The sequence below is a fragment of the Myxine glutinosa genome, chromosome 5 (assembly GCF_964187855.1).
Source record: "Myxine glutinosa chromosome 5, kmMyxGlut1.1, whole genome shotgun sequence".
Lineage (NCBI taxonomy): Eukaryota > Metazoa > Chordata > Myxini > Myxiniformes > Myxinidae > Myxine > Myxine glutinosa.
This window is the reverse complement of record NC_136265.1, coordinates 18,953,551-18,967,563: the sequence shown is the minus strand read 5'-3', so window position 1 is coordinate 18,967,563 and position 14,013 is coordinate 18,953,551. Positions and strand designations below refer to the sequence as shown.

At 36.1% G+C, this 14,013-nt stretch overlaps 2 protein-coding genes across 4 annotated transcripts in view; one reads left to right on the top strand and one right to left on the bottom strand.

The window, feature by feature from the left end:
* Positions 1–14,013, bottom strand: part of LOC144892212 (uncharacterized) — a 623,022-nt gene that overhangs the window by 196,251 nt on the left and 412,758 nt on the right. The window lies entirely within an intron of this gene.
* SLC5A10 (solute carrier family 5 member 10) overlaps positions 1–14,013 on the top strand; it is a 49,043-nt gene that overhangs the window by 1,082 nt on the left and 33,948 nt on the right. For all 3 annotated transcript variants that reach the window (XM_078777654.1, XM_078777655.1, XM_078777656.1), the window contains exons 2-7: positions 1,982–2,053; positions 3,830–3,934; positions 4,154–4,213; positions 4,384–4,488; positions 7,292–7,397; positions 9,425–9,505. In XM_078777654.1, the coding sequence (XP_078633780.1) occupies positions 1,982–2,053; positions 3,830–3,934; positions 4,154–4,213; positions 4,384–4,488; positions 7,292–7,397; positions 9,425–9,505 (529 nt within the window). The remainder of the gene's footprint in view (positions 1–1,981; positions 2,054–3,829; positions 3,935–4,153; positions 4,214–4,383; positions 4,489–7,291; positions 7,398–9,424; positions 9,506–14,013) is intronic.

Here is a 14,013-nt window from a genome sequence, read left to right as displayed (position 1 = left end):
CAAAAAGTTATGATTGGATTCGGATGAAAATTGGTGGACAGGTTGGATATGTCACAAGGACTAATCTATTCGATCTTGGTAAAGATCCGGATCCTGATCTGGATATGAAATTTATATATTTTTTTGAGTGATTCTTCACCATTGAGTGATAGGGCCAAAAACAATATAAAGCACGATATCTCAAAAAGTTATGATTGCATTCGGACGGAATTTGGTGGACAGGTTGGATATGTGACAAGGACTAATCTATTCGATTTTGGTAAAGATCCGGATCCTGATCTGGATATGAGAATTTTTTTTATTTTTTTTAAAGTGATTCTTCACCATTGAGTGAAAGGGCCAAAAAACAATATAAAGCACGATATCTCAAAAAGTTATGAATGGATTCGGCCGGAACTTGGTGGACAGGTTCGATATGTGACAAGGACTAATCTATTCGATTTTGGTTAAGATCCGGATCCTGATCTGGATATGAGAATTTTTAAAATTTTTTAAAAGTGATTCTTCACCATTGAGTGATAGGGCCAAAAAACAATATAAAGCACGATATCTCAAAAAGTTATGAATGGATTCGGCCGGAACTTGGTGGACAGGTTCGATATGTGACGAGGACTAATCTATTCGATTTTGGTTAAGATCCGGATCCTGATCTGGATATGAGAATTTTTTAAATTTTTTAAAAGTGATTCTTCACCATTGAGTGATAGGGCCAAAAAACAATATAAAGCACGATATCTCAAAAAGTTATGAATGGATTCGGCCGGAACTTGGTGGACAGGTTGGATATGTGACAAGGACTAATCTATTCGATTTTGGTTAAGATCCGGATCCTGATCTGGATATGAGAATTTTTTAATTTTTTAAAAGTGATTCTTCACCATTGAGTGATAGGGCCAAAAAACAATATAAAGCACGATATCTCAAAAACCTTATGAATCGATTCGGATGAAAATTGGTGGACAGGTTGGATATGTCACAAGGACTAATCCATTCAATTTTGGTAAAGATCCGGATCCTGATCTGGATATGAATTTTTAATATTTTTAAAAGTGATTCTTCACCATTGAGTGATCGGGCCAAAACAATATAAAGCACGATATCTCAAAAAGTTATGAATGGATTCGGACGGAACTTGGTGGACATGTTGGATGTGTGACAAGGACTAATATATTCGATGTTGGTAAAGATCCGGATCCTGATCTGGATATGAGAATTTTTTAAAATCTTTTTAAGTGATTCTTCACCATTGAGTGATCGGGCCAAAAACAATATAAAGCATGATATCTCAAAAACTTATGAATCGATTCGGATGAAAATTAGTGGACAGGTTGGATATGTGACAAGGACTAATCTATTCAATTTTGATGAAGATCCGAATCCTGATCTGGATATGAGAATTTTTTGTTTTTTAAAGTGATTCTTCACCATTGAGTGATAGGGCCAAAAACAATATAAAGCACGATATCTCAAAAACTTATGAATCGATCCGGATGAAAATTGGTGGACAGGTTGGATATGTCACAAGGACTAATCTATTCGATTTTGGTGAAGATCCGAATCCTGATCTGGATATGAGAATTTTTTGTTTTTTTCAAGTGATTATTTACCATTGAGAAATAGGGCAAAACACAATATATAACATGATATTTCAAAAAGTTGGGGATGAGTTATGACAAAACTTAGTGGATAAGTTGGGTAAGTGACAAGAACAAGCCGATTCGATTTTGGTTCAGGTCCGGATCCAGATCTGACCTATCAGTGGATACAAAACGTAAACTGTTCAACCTGGCGGAGGTACGCCCTCTACCGTAAGCTGTTCTTGTTTTTCATGTGTTAAGACTTTCATTGTGTTCTATTTTTCTTATAACAAGCCAGTAGGGAGTAACAGTTGTGGTTTTTTGTGAGCCTTTTGAGTACAATTGTTACGTGGAATGCATCAGGACAGGTGGCTTCACCTTTGGTTTTATTTATTTATTTGCAGTCATCGTGCCTTGCCAGTCGGAACACACTGAATGGATACTTTCTCGCAGGAAGAAAAATGGCGTGGTGGCCGGTGAGGTGTTTGGTAGTCGAATCAAAAGGTTTTTCTTTCCCCAATATCATGAACAAGTAGGGCGAGGAATGGACAGGCAGCTGATTAATTAATCACGTTAATTATAAGTCCAGCTTCTTTAGTATCATGGCTGTTCATTTTAATCACAACTTTCACTCAATTTGTGATACAACTGTGTAGTTATAGCATCAAAACCATACTTTTGCAGACACTAAAACAATCATTAATTGTGATAGTTATTTATTAAGCCACGCAAAGTGGGAGATGGATGAGGTTTTGCAATCGCGTTTGTTTGTGTGTATGCGTGTGTCTGTCCATTCCGTAAGTTTTTCATTTGAGCTTTTGTCATCAAATTTTCAACAAATCTTTATTATGAGAATACAAAAATAGCCTTAACGAACTGTAACCCTAACCCTAACAACCCCAACCCTAACCCTAACAACTAACCCTAACCCGAACAACTCTAACAACTAACCCTAACCCTAACCCTAACAACTAACCCTAACCCGAACAACTCTAACAACTCTAACAACTAAACCTAACCCTAACAACTAACCCTAACCTAAAAAAAAATTTGGGTCAAAATGTCAAACGCCAAAAGTAATAGTACCTATAAATAGCCCTCAATAGCCCGTCTGCCGCTGCGCTGCATGAGACGGCCGTCTTTTAAAATTATTTCTGTGTTTTCTTTATTTATTTACCATTTGGGCCTTAGTTTGTCTGTCTAGGCCTCTAGGGCATGAGGTTTTTGCCATTCCAGCTTTTGTCATAAAATTTTCAACAAACCTTTATGATGAGAATATGGAGAACAATAATTCATAAATTTGACTTTTTTTCTCGTTGTTGTTTTCGCTATGTTTAGTTTGAGTACAAAGCGGACGTAGACAGTTTTTCTAGCTCCTTATTAGATTGAGCACATTGTCATTTATTGCAGGAAGCTTCAAATTCATCCAAAATAAATGCAAAGCACAGGTTTTGTGCATATTTTGATTATGATAATTACAGATTAATCAATTAATTAAGATGAATTGAAAATTTTAGTGACCTTTTATAGATAACTAGCCGAAAGCACCCGGCGTTGCCCGGGCTCTTTTTGAATGAATTTACTACTATAATTCAGCTTTTACTCGCGGCCGTAGAAGATTGACTACTATAATTCAGCTCAACTTTTAATTGCGAAATAGGCCCAGCCCGACCGAAGCGGCCTTGACCGGCCTCGTCACCTAGCCTATAACCTTCCTGGGGCCCATCCCCACATTTTTGGTTCTTTTTGAATGAATTTACTACTATAATTCAGCTTTTACTCATGGCCGTAGAAGATTGACTACTATAATTCAGCTCAGCTTTTAATTGCGAAATGGGCCTCGACCGGCCTCGCCACCTAGCCTATAACCTTCCCGGGGCTCGTCCCGACATTTTTTGTATTAGAGGTTTCCTCCTATCTTTCACCGTTTAGGAGATTAGCACGTGCAAACAAACATACAAACAAACAAACAAACAAAAACTTTATTTTATATATATAGATATGTAGTTTTTGTATTGTTGCTCATACATTCTAAATTTGATATTAAAAAGTTTATGGCACATTTTAGCAATTTTGGCGGGAATCTTTGGGGGGAAAAAATGGCCGCCATGTTGAATTTCGAGTTTGCTCATTGACTGGATTTAAAGAGTATCTACATAGTTTCATGCTTGTATCACAACGTGAACGGTTTTTTGTGTTAGCCACCTATAGTTATTCGAGCTGCCCTTTGATTGTGTCATTGTCACCTGCAGATTGGAGCATCTTTATTTGCGAGCAGCGAGGGTTCCAGCCTGTTCATTGGCCTAGCCGGTACTGCGGCTGCAGGAGGTATTGCTGTCTCGGGATTTGAATTGCACGTGAGTTCAACGATCGTCTACCAATTGATAAATGTACTCAACCGTCAAACTGTCTTTTACCAAGCACTTCTCCCAAAGCTAAAGATTTGTTTATTTTTTACGGTCATGATTTGACATTGATGTCATGACTTGTCTCTTTCCCAAGTCGTGAGAAATGTTCCGGGTCCTTTTGAGTGATTCTACTTGCAGTTAGTGTTTGGTTTGTTTTGTGCCTTGCAGGCAACTTACGTTCTCTTAGCTCTGGCCTGGATTTTTGTGCCGGTGTATATCTCCTCTGGGGTGAGCTTGCGTACCTTTATGGGGGATGTGTGGGATATAAGGAGAAATTGGGAAAATGAGGGAGTTTATATAATCCTGGCAATAACTACCAATCTGCTGGAAACAAATCTTTTAAAATCAGATTGCTTTTTATTTTTTGGGCTGGTTCAAGCAATATTGCTCTCTCACAGGTGGTCACAATGCCAGAATATCTGCAGAAGCGCTTTGGGGGCGACAGGATCCGCATCTATATATCTGCACTTTCTCTGCTTCTGTCGGTTTTCACCAAGATATCGGTAAATATTGTTATTTGTGTAACAATGAGCTCCATGGTCTTCTTCTTTTGTGTGTGGTGCAAGGTTGCTGGTTGCATCATTTGCTGGAGGTGCATCTGTGTTGCTGATGCAGCGCCCCCTGTAGGTTAGAGAAGGAATTTGTAAAGTTGTTCAGAGTGCCGGTGTCGTAAAATAAATCCGCCCCCGTACAAACTCTCCCCCCGGCGAATCTGTACCGGTATAAACTCGCCCCCCGGCGGATACGTTTCTCGCCCCCATCAGAATAGAATCGCCCCCCATTCTCGTTTGCGGATATATAAATATACATATGGAAATATTGGTTTACAAGAGGGGACGTGATAAAAGTACAACTAATATTGTTTGGGGAATTGATTGAGTGCGGACTTACACATTTTCTCAATCTTTTTAAGACATACTTGAACACTTGATATAGTAATTATTGATAGATTTTTATTGGTTTATTTTTATTTTGGTTATGGTTTTATGGTTTCTATGGTTTTATGGTTATTTTAATGGTTATTTATGGTTATTTTATGGTTATTTTATTTTGGTTATTTTTTTGGTTATTTTATTATTGAAAACTTGATATAGTAATTATTGATAGATTTTTATTGGTTTTTTTTTTTTTTTTTTTTTTTTTTTGTTATCAAGATCGAGGCTCGTGAAAGAGCGAACATTTATCACACAGAAAGACAAACCGACAAACCGACACATAACCGACAAACTGACACATAAAACAAATAACATCGGGAGCGGTAGACAAGATGGGGAGAGAGGGGGAAGGACACAAACACAACATTTGAGAGCAGGAACCGAGAGACATGGAGACATCGAGAGATCTGTGGGAGGGAGAGGGCTTTGGGGGGGAGGCATGGGAAAGGGGGTGGGAGAGGCATAAAACATATGGACACTGCCAGGACTACCAGGAAAGAAGTTGGAATTACAAACAAGGTGGATCTGGGGTGAATTAGTGGGGGTAGAAAAGATCAAGGTTTTGGATGGGGGAAGATAAGAGATGGTGGTGAACAGCTGTTTTAAAGACCTGGAGGGAGGAGTGGGATTGAAGGGAGTGTGGGAGTTTGTTCCAGAGGCGGGAGAAAAGAGGAATGAAGGAGTGAAGGTGAGCAGAGAGCCGAGATTTCGGCAGTTTAACCATCAGAGGCTTGCTGGCAGATCTTGTGCGACCTGTAGGAATATTTGGGGGACAGAGCACAGACAGAGCTGGGGGAGCAAGGCCGGAGAGGAGTCGGTAGAAGACAGAAAGACCACCTACCTACCTGCCTGCGGTGAGTGAGTGAAAGGCCCTCAGAGATAGCTTCATCGCGGGAGATTCCAATGATTCTGAAAGCTTTGGTTTCAACAGCGTGAAGCCGAGCTAGGTGTGAGGCAGGAGCACCAGCCCATAGGGGAGAACAGTATTCCATTGAGCTGCGGATGAAAGCCTTGTATGTGGTGAGGAGCTCAGGTGTGCCAAGGAAGGACTTCGCACGACGGAGGATGCCCAGTCGGCGACTGGCTTTGCAGGCCAGCTTGGAAATGTGGTTTTCCCAAGAAAGATCATGGCAGATAGTGAGACCCAAAATCTTGAGCGACAGAACTTCTTGGAGAGGATTGTTGAGAAAGTAGATGGGAGGGTTGTCCAGTCGATCTTTTCGGAGAGACATAGTAAGAGTGTGAGATTAGGTTTATTTTTATTTTGGTTGTGGTTTTATGGTTTTTATGGTTTTATGCTTATTTTATGCTTATTTTTATGGTTATTTTAATGGTTATTTATGGTTATTTTATTTTGCTTATTTTTTTGGTTATTTTATTATTGAACACTTGATATAGTAATTATTGATAGATTTTTATTGGTTTATTTTTATTTTGGTTGTGGTTTTATGGTTTTTATGGTTTTATGGTTATTTTATGGTTATTTTATGGTTATTTTGGGTTATTTTATGTTATTTCATGTTGTTTTTGGTTATTTTTTATTTATTTTTATGGTTATTATGGTTTTATTTTTATTGGTTTACACCAATATTCAGTTGCTCTAGTTGTAGATTAATTGTAAAATAACTCTTCCACAATCACCAAGAGCCATACAATTGTTACACTTTTTTCCAAGTTTGAATATCTGCTGAAACATGTACATATATATTATGAGGGGGCGATTTTGTCACGGGGGAGAGTCCATTTCGTGGCAGGGGGGCGAATCTATTTCGAGGGGGGCGAATCTGTACCGGTACAGAATCGCCGGGGGGCGGATCTGTTTCGTGACACCGGCAATAACTCTTCTACTCTCCGCGAATGAAATTTCATAAACCTATATTTCGATTAACAGAGCTATCTATGTAAGCGATTTAATGCAGCGAATATCATGTTATGGATGAAGACATTTTATATGGACCCAACCAAAGCATTTGAAGTCATATATAACTTGTGCGGTCAACGAGGTCTGCGTTTCGTCTGTTGCCAGTAAGGGGGCGTAAAATAATTTTGAAGTGGAATTTAAACGTTTTTGTTAGTTTCTGAAGTCTCTTTGTATTGATAGATGATTGTATACTTATGGAGTGATTGTGATACCTGTGAGAGGGTCTCATCAAAAGGTGAATGTGATATCTGTGTTCATTCCTCACCTTCCAACCACTTTTGCCCACCCTGAAACTCCACAACAAAAATATATTGTTGATGTGCCTGTGAACAATGGTATATAAACAAACAGCAGTGTATTGGAATTAAGTAACAAAAACAGGGAAGCTGTGTTTATTTGATGATAACGAAATTGTGACGTCATTGTTCCATTTGTTTTATTTCTTTTCAGACAGACCTGTATTCCGGAGCATTGTTTATCAAAGTTTGTCTTGGTTGGAACCTCTATCTCTCGACCGTCCTCATGCTGATGGTGACAGCGCTGTACACCATTGCTGGTAAATTGTGAACCCTGATTGCGGTGTCGATACCATAGATGTCGGCACAGGTAATTTGTTGATTGTTTTGAACCGATGTAACCCAACGCACCTTTAGTGAGATCCGATTGTATCTGGGATAATTTATACCCTTTACTATTCCAAGCTCGGTCTTTTTTCTTCTTTTTTTTGTATACAAGGTCAAGGCTCGTGTAAGAGCTAACATTGATCACAAAAAAGACAAACTGACACATAAAACATAAAATATATGATAATGGGAGTGGGAGAACAAGATGGAAAGCAGGGACATCGGGAGATCTGTGGGAGGGAGAGGGCTTGGGGGGAGGAGGCATGGGAAGGGGGTGGGGGGTGATAATATACTATATAATATTCTTCACAATATAATATAATATATAATATTCTTCACAATCTGTTTGTTGTTGAAGCTTCTCCAATACTGCTCGATAAGTTTCTAAAGGAAGAGATATATTCCTTCCGGGGGGCGGATCTGTTTCGGGGGCGGATCTGTTTCGTGACACCGGCAATAACTCTTTTCTCTCCGCGAATGAAATTTCATAAACCTCTTTATACCTCATAAACCTCGCGAGCGCGCAAACAAATGTGCAAGAGACACACCCCATCCAAAACCTTGATCTTTTCTACCCCCGCTAATTTCACCCCAATTCCACTTTTTTGAAATACCAACTTCTGTCCTGGAAGTCCTTGGTGTCCTCGTGTTTTATACTTCTCCTCCCCCACCCCCCTTCCCACGCCTCCTCCCCCCAAGCCCTCTCCCTTCCACACATCTCCCTGCTCTCAAATGTTGTGTGTGTGTGCTTCCCCTTCTCTCCCCATCTTGTTTTCCGCTCCCTCTTTTTATATATTTTGTTTGTCTGGTTGATTTGTTTGTGAAGTAAATGTTAGCTCTTTCACGAGCCTCGATTCAGTATACAAAAAAAAGAGAAAAAAAAAAGAAGAGATGTAGACAGAGGAAATGGCAATCCACTTCTGCACAACACACACACACACACACACACACACACACACACACACACACACACACACACACACACACACACACATACACACACACTGTACAAATACCTCGCAGTAGAAGAGGGCCACCAAACATGTCACAAAAAACAAATGCGCAAGAGAATTGCCAAAAAATACCTGTGTAGAACTACGCTGATGCTGAAACATACTGTAAATCTAATCGGGTTGTTCTTGTCATCTACCCAACTCATCCACCTCATTTTGTCATAACTCTCCCATAACTATTTGAGGTATTGGGTTAGATATCCTTTTTGGCTCTATCTCTCAATGGTGAAGAATCACTGATAGATTTCTAGGATCTGGATCTGAATCTTCACCAAAATCGAATCAATTCATCCTTGTCACACAACAAACCTGTCCACCAAGTTTCATCTGAATCAGTCTACATGCAACTTTTTGAGATATCGTGCTCACAGACAAACAGACAGACAGGGATAAAAACAGAACCTCCGTCCATTTTCAGTGGCGTAGGTTACAAGAAAGTTTCAGAGCTTGGTCCATCAATCATGCCCCCTTATCGGGACTGATGTGGATAACTCCATTCCACCTTCTGAAACCCACATAGGCAGAAAAAACAACCAACGACACACACACACACACACACACACACACACACACACACACACACACACATACATACACACACACACACACACACAGAGAGATACACATACACACACACACACACACACACACACACAGAGAGATACACATACACACACACACACACACACACACACACACACACACACACACACACACACAGTCTGACAACTGTCAACATCCCACAGGAAGACAAGGTTTAAGGAACCCTTTTAATAACGATAATTGTTTTTTTTCTTCACTTTGCTTCTGGGTGGGAGACAAGGAGGACGTTCGAGAAGGTAAGAGGCAATGTGAAGTGAGCTCATGGGACATTTAATAACGTCCATGGAATGGGATTCCTAAGTAAAGTCGCGGAGCTCTGATGACTGTGTATTCTTCCCACGCAGGTGGTCTGGCTGCAGTCATGTACACCGATGCTTTGCAAACCGTCGTCATGATAGCAGGGTCGATTGTTCTCTCAGTGACAGGTAAGCTACAAAGAATCCGTTTTTATAATCGTACGTTTACACATCCCGAAAGCTCTCCTGGTGCGTCATGTCCATTGCTTTTTCTCGGCCTGGGTTTTATTTCTGACAGTCTCTGAGTCTGGGAAAAAGTGAAACAAATTCACTTCCTTATTGGTGTTGTAGTAGTAGCAGCAGTTAGGGTGATACCTAGCTATGCAGGACTTAATCTCTTTAACATGCCTATGGGATATTTTTCAGATATATTAGAGATATATCAGATATTTAATATTTTCAGATATATTAGAGATATATCAGATATTTAATATTTTCAGATATATTAGAGATATATCAGATATTTAATATTTTCAGATATATTAGAGATATATCAGATATTTAATATTTTCAGATATATTAGAGATATGTCAGATATTTAATATTTTCAGATATATTAGAGATATGTCAGATATTTAATATTTTCAGATATATTAGAGATATGTCAGATATTTAATATTTTCAAATATATTAGAGATTTATCAGATATTTAATATTTTCAGATATATTAGAGATGTATCAGATATTTAATATTTTCAGATATATTAGAGATATATCAGATATTTAATATTTTCAGATATATTAGAGATATATCAGATATTTAATATTTTCAGATATATTAGAGATATGTCAGATATTTAATATTTTCAGATATATTAGAGATATATCAGATATTTAATATTTTCAGATATATTAGAGATATGTCAGATATTTAATATTTTCAGATATATTAGAGATATATCAGATATTTAATATTTTCAGATATATTAGAGATATATCAGATATTTTATATTTTCAGATATATTAGAGATATATCAGATATTTAATATTTTCAGATATATTAGAGATATGTCAGATATTTAATATTTCCAGATATATTAGAGATATATCAGATATTTAATATTTTCAGATATATTAGAGATATGTCAGATATTTAATATTTTCAGATATATTAGAGATATGTCAGATATTTTATATTTTCAGATATATTGGAGATATATCAGATATTTAATATTTTCAGATATATTAGAGATATGTCAGATATTTAATATTTTCAGATATATTAGAGATATATCAGATATTTTATATTTTCAAATATATTAGAGATATATCAGATATTTTATATTTTCAGATATATTGGAGATATATCAGATATTTAATATTTTCAGATATATTAGAGATATATCAGATATTTAATATTTTCAGATATATTAGAGATATGTCAGATATTTTATATTATCAGATATATTAGAGATATATCAGATATTTTATATTTTCAGATATATTGGAGATATATCAGATATTTAATATTATCAGATATATTAGAGATATATCAGATATTTAATATTTTCAGATATATTAGAGATATATCAGATATTTAATATTTCCAGATATATTAGAGATATATCAGATATTTAATATTATCAGATATATTAGAGATATATCAGATATTTAATATTTCCAGATATATTAGAGATATATCAGATATTTAATATTATCAGATATATTAGAGATATATCAGATATTTAATATTTTCAGATATATTAGAGATATATCAGATATTTAATATTTTCAGATATGTTAGAGATATATCAGATATTTAATATTTTCAGATATGTTAGAGATATATCAGATATGTAATATTTTCAGATATATTAGAGATATATCAGATAATTTATATTTTCAGATATATTAGAGATATATCAGATATTTTATATTTTCAGATATATTAGAGATATATCAAATATTTAATATTTTCAGATATATTAGAGATATATCAGATATTTAATATTTTCAGATATATTAGAGATTTATCAGCTATTTTATATTTTCAGATATATTAGAGATGTATCAGATATTTTATATTTTCAGATATATTAGAGACATATCAGATATTTTATATTTTCAGATATATTAGAGATATATCAGATAATTTATATTTTCAGATATATTAGAGATATATCAGATATTTTATATTTTCAGATATATTAGAGATATATCAGATATTTTATATTTTCAGATATATTAGAGACATATCAGATATTTTATATTTTCAGATATATTAGAGACATATCAGATATTTTATATTTTCAGATATATTAGAGATATATCAGATAATTTATATTTTCAGATATATTAGAGATATATCAGATATTTTATATTTTCAGATATATTAGAGATATATCAGATATTTTATATTTTCAGATATATTAGAGATGTATCAGATATTTTATATTTTCAGATATATTAGAGATATATCAGATATTTTATATTTTCAGATATATTAGAGATTTATCAGATAATTTATATTTTCAGATATATTAGAGATATATCAGATAATTTATATTTTCAGATATATTCGAGATATATCAGATATTTTATATTTTCAGATTTTTTTCAGATATTTCACATTTTATTATTATATTTATTATTAATAATAATATTATATTATAATATTAGTATCATATTATTTTATTATCCACAGCAGCTTTTTTCATATTTGTATAATTTTATTATTAAATTATTATTATTATTAATATTTTATTACCTTTGCTAAATGGGAGGGTATTGCATTTGGGTCCATTTCTTTGTTTGTCCACACAGAACGAGTATGCTTTTATATGTAACAGTTGGTCCAATTGCCAAGAAATTTTCACCATATTTCCATATAATTTTTTGATGTCGCCTTTTGATGTCCTCAAGAAATCGCCCCCTCCTGTATTATTTTTTTAATTATAATTATGACGTCATATGTCACGTAGTACGGGCGCCATCTTGGAAAAGCCTGGAAACTTTTCACCTCGATATCTCAAAAACCGCTCCATGGGAAAAATGAAACATGTCTCATTGTCAAGTACTCCTCATAGGGAACAACATATATTCATGGTGTAGTCATCGGTGTCTTCATTATGACGTCATAATTAGACAAGTAGGACGCTTGATCTGATCAGTTTGAAATTTATTGTGCATGATCTATACAAAAATTGTATGGGATAATTAAATTATTTATGTCATCGATCATGTGGTTCGGCAGCCATGTTGAATTGAACATAAATCAATGTCATCAATAAACCACACAAACACTGGTGAGGGTCTGCAATCTCTAATTGCTCTTTCTTGTTATCATTGTTTTTTCATATTATTATTATTATATTATTATTATTTTATTATAACTTTTTTTTCATTTTATTTCAATATTTCAGATTTTCAGGTCCTTTACGAGGGTCGTGGCCCCACTGGTAACCTTTTAAGTCAAGCGTGGAGAAGATCAATAAATTATACGTCTGCGGTCTGACAAATATCAGGTTTCTCCCGGAATTTGTTTGGTTTCGGGAATTCAAGAAACTGGACATCTCGAGTGTGGCAATTCTAGGGGTTTGGAAGAAGACATCCAAACTTTTGTCGAATTCGTAGTGACGCAAAAGATTTTGGTATTCCTTCCGAAAACTTCTCCAAATGATAAATGAGTTTTGGCGTGAGATGTTTTGCATTCACCGAGAGGTCGACAAGGATCTTTAGAGGAATCCAGGTTTACATCCCGTAGAACATACGTTTGTCAATTGCCTAATAATGTCTACACTGATGTCTAATTGTGTCTTTGTGCTGCACGGGATGTACAAACTCCTCCGTGAGCTTTCGTCACTGTAAAAGAAAGGAAAAAAAAATGGTGGAAAGAGAGGAAATACCGGTGTTTCACAGGCAGGGTGATTCATCAATGTGTGTGCCGTCCCTAGGATGGATGTTAAATGGGCGTCCCGTTTGGTGGATGTTGAAGATCCCAAGGTGTCCTTCGTGAAGAGTCGGTGAGCTAGAACCGGCACCGTGGCCAAATTACAATTTCCTGCCACGACCAGCAGAGGGCATTGCATCAGCAGCACATCCACGCCCCCATCCCCTGCTGGATGTGTGCACGCACCTGTCCTCGACTCGTGTTCCAAAATTCGGGCCAATCGCTCTCCTCCATTCCCTTTCCCCCACATGTTGATCAACCGCCTTCACTTTGTCAAATCCCAATCTTCCTCCCACGGCTCCAAGTTGGCGGTTAACCCACACCACCACCTCAGTTTCATCCTCCATCCCTACCGGTGATTTATATTTATCTATTTATTTTTCCCCACAACGACCCACGGCTCGAACTTGCAGGCCGCCATCTTTCTCTTCTATTCGTGTTAGTCCGCCGGATGCTACGTCACCACATCACTAACCATGAACCTCACTTTTGGAAATGACAAATTCGTACAATCTTAGGTTCTTGTTTAAGAATGTACATTTTAATGAGATTCTATCAAAATATACCACATCAGAGTTTTTCCATTTATCTTTTATTCATTTGTCATATTAAGTAAAGGACCGATTCGTCCATGTGTAATGTTTTGTTCATTTAATCATTTGTAATCCGTCATGACACAATTTGAAAACCTCTTCCACTAAGCCCACGAGGTAGGTTTCTAAAAGTATTGCCTCTTACGTAATGGCGA